Consider the following 6,182-nt stretch of genomic DNA (forward strand, 5'->3'; position numbering starts at 1 on the left):
TAATCAAATTCATTATATCAGTGTAACACCAAAAGAACATCTAAATAAATATTTTTCTAGTATTTAGGTAATATTGATGATCATTTAAGTATCTATATGATGGTCCAAATTAGTTTTTTAGATAGATTTGAGATTTGATTGCTTATGCTAGCATAGAAATTGGTACCTACAATTCTTGTAACTCTTTGATTATGGCCTTTTGGTATATATTTTAACTCAGCCATGTTCTTTAATTTGATTATGACTGTCAAATATCATAGATGTGCATATTTAATAAAGAACTAGAGAACTATACAAGATGTTATGCTTAAATTTTATGTGATTTCTTACTTATATAAAAAAAAAAAAAAAATTTATGTGATTTCTTAAATTACTTGATTTTCACGTTGCATCATACTCTAATAAATTGAATTAATCGGCTAAATATATTACCATCATGCTTTTAAGAAAAAATTACAATAAAGAAGATTGAGACCAAAGTACAAATTGAAATTGTGAATCAGAATGCCAATTTAACTTCGATGGGCAGATAACATAATATGCAAATCTATTTCATATTGACTTGACTAGTTTGAATTCACATATAAATTATACTCGCCAGCTAATCCCACCCACTGCCATTGCATTGTTAGGAAATAAGAGTATTAAAAAAGGTTAAGACAGAATAAGATTGATGCTCTGTTCTGTAGTATTTAAACACGATGACTGGGGAATTAAATGGCCAAAGAAGTTTGCTTATCTCAAAAATCTTAGCTAAAGCACCTGAGAGGTGAAGGCCTTAACAGCATGCGCAATGAAGCAGGCTCCTATACATTTACTCATCCCTGATTCAGTTATCACTGTTTCAAGAAAAAACCAAAAATATAGGTTCATTAGAGAGTCGAAACAGACAAGTATGCCGTTCAACTACAGCAGCCATCCTATATATAGTCACAACTGGTTCCCAAAAATTAAAGTTTGAGAGAAATTAGAACAAATTTATCTAATGCACATATGTACTGGGATCGTACAGATCGAAGGGAGGCAGAATATTTATTTAACTTAAAAGATCCAAGTACATATCTGGAATCTGCATCTACCAACTACCAATGAGTCGACTAGGAAATGATAAAACCTACCAGTGAGTGAATGGCAAAAGAATGTGCAAAAGTTGATAAGAGGAGAAATACAACTAACTATAACGTTGTGTACTTTTATAGCTCTTTGTGGTGCAGAACTTGGGTTTTACACATTTTTCTCACCAACTTCATCAGAACTTTTATGGTTGAAAAAAGAAACCCCTGCCAAGTCAATACATGTTTAATCACCTTGAAAACATCTCAAGTACGATCCTTGAAGAAAAACATCATTTGTGCTTCTTTGAAGAAAAACATACTCTTGAAAAACAGAAAAAAAAAAAACTGTTTGAAAAAAAAAAAACTCTTGAATGAAAGCTAAAAGTTTTGAACTGAAAAGATATTTGGCCATGTGCGAGGAAAATGGAAAAAAAAAAAAACCTTCTGGGTGACCTGTGTACTTTTAATGCTATTGAAGAGGAGAGAGTGCATAGGATGATCAAGAGAAACAAAGGAAGGTTCTGATTAGTATTGAGCTGGAAAGGGTAACCCTCGAGAGGAGGTTTCTTGGAGACAAAAACCAAGGTTGGGGTTAACTAAGCAGATAGGTGCACCAAAATTTTTTACCAGGAGGCTAATTTACATAGGAGAAACAACACTATAGACTCGTTACATGTGGGTTGATATTTCAAACTATCAAGAGTTTGGTGACCATGTCATACAACTTTACAAGAGATGCACAGTGAACAGGGGGTAGAAAAGATTTGAATGGAGATAAGGCCCTGGGGCTAGATGGATAGACCGTTCCTTCTTCAGAGAGAGTTGGGTAGATTTGTAAAAAACCTCAATGCCAAACTCATAGCAGAAGGGAGTGACGTGTTCTTTGCAAGTTGGATGTAGAATAGGTATATGACTATGTGGATTGAAAGCTCATACTATATACGTTCATTGCAGTAGGGCTACTTCTAGCACCTGGACAGCTAGGTGAGTATATTTGACCCTAACGAATGAAAAGCCCTTGGAATCATGTTTACCTGCAGTGGCAGTGAAGATCCTTCAATTCTTTTAAGTTCTTGGTGTTAAAAACTCAAGGAGTTGGGGGATGGGCAGCCCTGCAGGGAAATTTTTCTGGGCATATGGCAGTGAGGAAAGTAGGGGGAAAACTTGATTTTTTCTTCGCTCTATGGCTGGCAGAACATGGCAGAATTGGGGCTGAGTAAGTGGGAATTGTGGCTGGGGTAAAATGGGGGGGGGGGGGGGGGGGGGGGGGGGGGGGGGGGGGGGGGGGGGGGGTGTTTAAGGTTCTTTTTATAAGAAAAAGTAGGTGTTTTGTTGGGCTACAACAAGGCTTACTAAAATAACATTTCAACACCTTAAAAGAAATGGTTTCCTTAAAAATATTTCAATTAGGCTCCTAGAATTTGACAGCAAGTTTTAGAAGAAAAGGAGTCCTAAAATCTAGGATTTATCCTTGGCAGAAAAATGGCATTCCTACTAGGAGTAGGAATTGACTTCCCTTGTGATAAACTCCTAAAAAAGCTTCTGACTGTTCTAGGAAAAAGCTAGCAGCATAATTTTAGGACTCCTTACATGGTCTCCGATGCCCTTGTCATCAAAAAAATGTTTAGCGTGCTCTTTTGTTATTTACCCTTAGATTTTAAGAAAAACTCTTTTTTCAGGAATGGAACTTGTTGATGCATTCAGACTTTAAGAACATTTGGATTAAAAATGATTATTAAGATATTATTTCAAATTTGCTCGTCACCTTAACTACTTGCTTTCTCCAACCAGAGCCAACAGGCTACCACAGAAATTGGCGATGAAGTTACGAAAGCACCAAGCACCAACATTAAAATCCAAAAATTTATCCAGAAAATAGGGCTTCATGACTTTTGATATAATGATTCAATCATATTCCATGTATGCAAGTGTTTGCTAGACTGATACGACGTAAATATTTTAGAATACATACAAGGGATTACTTGGCACTTCCTAATTCACATATGAATATATCTTTTAACACCCTCAAATAAAGGCGAAGGATGTGTACTGTGTCAGAACGTTCAAAACATATTTAATCAAGAACAAAAATTCAGACCCAAAATCTGGCATTGGTCCACAGTTCTGTTTTCCTTGAGTGCACACATATAAACTAAAACTTTTACTGTACATTACAAGCAGAGTTGAAAGGGAGTTGATTAAACTGAAATGATTGAGGGACTAAAATTCATTGAGGTCATAATTCTGGACCAAGAGTATAACTCGGGTATTATTCTCAGCCAAACTAATCACTTGTTACTGATGACTTTTTTTTGTCAGTAAACAAAATTCTATTGATAATAAGGATGGGTAATGGCCCAAGTACACTAGAAATACACAAGAGCCTCACCTATGCATAATAATAAGGCATGAAAGAACAATATTGTTACCAACAACTTCTGACAATTGTAACTAAAACTGACCTTTTACTGCCATTGTGTTGGATGATAAAACAAATAAATCAATAATGAAAATCACCGATGATGGAAACTCCCAGACCTGTAGAATTCTTAGTCAAAGTTAAAGGGATATACTGAGTATAATAGACAAAGGGGATTAGATGAGGACCACAGATGGAAACCAGAATGTTAGGCACTACATTATCATGGATCAAATGATGTTAAAGAATCATACCATCATGGCAACAAGAAATATCTTAAAGTAACTTGATATCAAGATTGCAAGCAAAAAGTCTTTGCACCTGAAAATTACGAAAAATAAGCAAAAATCTTAGAAATTATTAATGGACTTTTAATAATGCAATAAATATAAATTTGAACATAAAAGTATCTCACCTTAACCCAAAACCAACTAACTCTCTACCAGCATAACCATGGATCTTCTTTCACAAATCAGCAACTAATTTTAACGAACATTTTCTTATATGTATTACCTATAAATTCTTGTGAATGCATTTGATTCTCTATTTGTATTTTATAATTTGATAGTCACTGATCTGAGGAGCATGACTTCAACTATTTACTTATTGTCATTTGATTTACTTTTCAAAATTCTAATAATATAGTTTGTAACTATTAAGGGATCATACAAATTCAGGAAACACTTCTTTCTCCACTTCATTGATCCCATTTAATTCATCGATAAAAAAGAACTAATGGAGAAAGCTACCCTGATGATTAGTGCTCAAGACTGCCCTGCCCAATGAAATCTTGATCGTAAAAAGCCACCCTCTTAAAAACTTGATTTACTTTAGCATAAGTATACAGCTCAACAAGTAATGCAAATGCTTACCGTGGGGTTCCAGCACGTCTGCTAGGAGATATCTTCATCACAAGAAGAAAAGTAAACAGTAACATGAAGTTCCCGAGAAAGACATCTGTGAACATCTAAAACCATGATGTGATAAACTCAATAATTAGAAATCATATAAAATCCAAACCCATGAATGTTTCAAGATCAATACATGTTCACTTTATAAAGGTGAGCAGCAAACCTTTCGACAGGTCCAAACTAATGAAGAAAAGCTTGTGGACAAACCCCACTCTTCATCACCACTTTCTAAAACAAGATACCTGTCTAGAACATATAGCTAAGGCACTCAACTAAATCATACCATGCATTTAACTAATTATTGAACAACCCTAAGATTGAAAAAAATAATATTAACCTCATAACAATGGATACAAACATCCAAAAGAAGATAACCAATAGTTAATTTCCACAATAAACCCTGCAATTTTTTCAAGCAAACAAGAAGCTCATATTAGAATTAGAAAACATTGGCAGACCGGCATGATTATAAAGATTAAAGTAGATAAACCAAAATTGAAGAATTACTCTTGGCCTTGTGAGTAAACTCTAATAGGAAAAGTGAAAATAACTGACAGCTTCTGACTATGTGACAGAACTTGCCCAGAATTAAATTCATAATACATGCGAATACAAATAATGGGTGATTAGCCATTAGTACCTTTATTACCAGATGAAAATCATTCAACTGAAAAACCAATATAAAAAACACAAACCGGTAGAAAGATTTGCTCAGTTGGTTTTGCGTACCTTGAATTTTGGAGATTCTTGCTTGAGCACGTTATAAAGTAAATGTCTATATGCTTTGGGTTTGTGCAGAATCAAATCAATTAGAAGAATCTACAACCAAAAGAAAATCACAGAAAAATCATAGTTTTAAATATAGCCGTATACAGTAGTGAGCAATATCTCAAATGATTAAAAAAGGATATGCACCAGTCGTCCAAGATAAAGATTTACTCTTTTAATTTCAAAAATCAAAATTTCAAAATAACAACAGTAATACCATGGTTTCACATTCGACGTACTCATCGGCAACCACTTTGCAATTCTCCTATCAAAATAATTTAAAAAAAGAGAGATAATTTAGTGCACCGTGTAAAATGAAATTTAAGGAAAGGAAAATTCGATTGTGCTGTACACATTTCATGAGTCGGATGTTCCCGGGTGAGTATTGCACGAACAATGTTTTGACCCCAAACCCGCACTGAACACACCTGTACTCCATCTCTCTTTCTCTGTCCATTCTAAAACAATAATTAACAAGAAGAATGAGAAATAGAAAAGAAGCAATAATGGTTTGGTTCATCAGCACTCCAAAATACAATCAGCACTCCAATCATCACCAGAACTAAGGTAGTCATAACCCATCCCAACCGGACATACTGATAAGCCAAGATTTAACCACTCTAATCATAACACAATCACGTTCCATTAATACACACAGTTTCAATAAGGTAAGAAGACGTAAGGAATTTTACCTTGGGTTCGATTTGTGGAAATGGTTGAAATCAAAGAAACAAAGGGAGAACGAGAGGGAAACAAGAGAGAAGTCTTGGCACTTTCTCTGAGGCTAAATTGATCTGGAATTTCTAAAAACTAGAACTTGTACCGGTTGTGATCTTGATTTCTTGATCAGAATAGGTATAGAATTATGAAGGTGTTCGCTATCTTTCAAGAAATTTTGGATTGAGTCAGTCGCACAGTTGGATAGAGAAGTGCTTGCACGAAGAAGAAGAACAAGAGTCGACCATAATTCCTCTTTCGGACTGAGGTTTGGAACACAGAGACTGAAGACATACCAATGTTGTCTAGAAT

At 34.8% G+C, this 6,182-nt stretch overlaps 1 protein-coding gene across 2 annotated transcripts; it reads right to left on the reverse strand.

The window, feature by feature from the left end:
- Positions 1 to 468: 468 nt before the first annotated feature.
- On the reverse strand, positions 469 to 6,182 carry LOC121267973 (protein ARV 2-like). 2 transcript variants are annotated; one of them, XM_041172075.1, is made up of 10 exons: positions 5,846 to 6,182; positions 5,506 to 5,602; positions 5,371 to 5,418; positions 5,115 to 5,204; positions 4,740 to 4,785; positions 4,549 to 4,631; positions 4,347 to 4,441; positions 3,729 to 3,795; positions 3,518 to 3,593; positions 469 to 839 (listed from the first exon to the last, which is right to left on the reverse strand). In XM_041172075.1, the coding sequence occupies exons 2-10, from the start codon at positions 5,590 to 5,592 to the stop codon at positions 754 to 756; spliced, it is 678 nt and encodes a 225-aa protein (XP_041028009.1). In that variant the 5' UTR covers positions 5,593 to 5,602; positions 5,846 to 6,182; the 3' UTR covers positions 469 to 753. The 2 variants fall into 2 exon arrangements, with proteins under 2 accessions (XP_041028009.1, XP_041028003.1); XM_041172069.1 differs by having other exon boundaries at positions 5,506 to 5,611; positions 5,846 to 6,179.

The sequence above is a fragment of the Juglans microcarpa x Juglans regia genome, chromosome 1D, assembly GCF_004785595.1.
Source record: "Juglans microcarpa x Juglans regia isolate MS1-56 chromosome 1D, Jm3101_v1.0, whole genome shotgun sequence".
Lineage (NCBI taxonomy): Eukaryota > Viridiplantae > Streptophyta > Magnoliopsida > Fagales > Juglandaceae > Juglans > Juglans microcarpa x Juglans regia.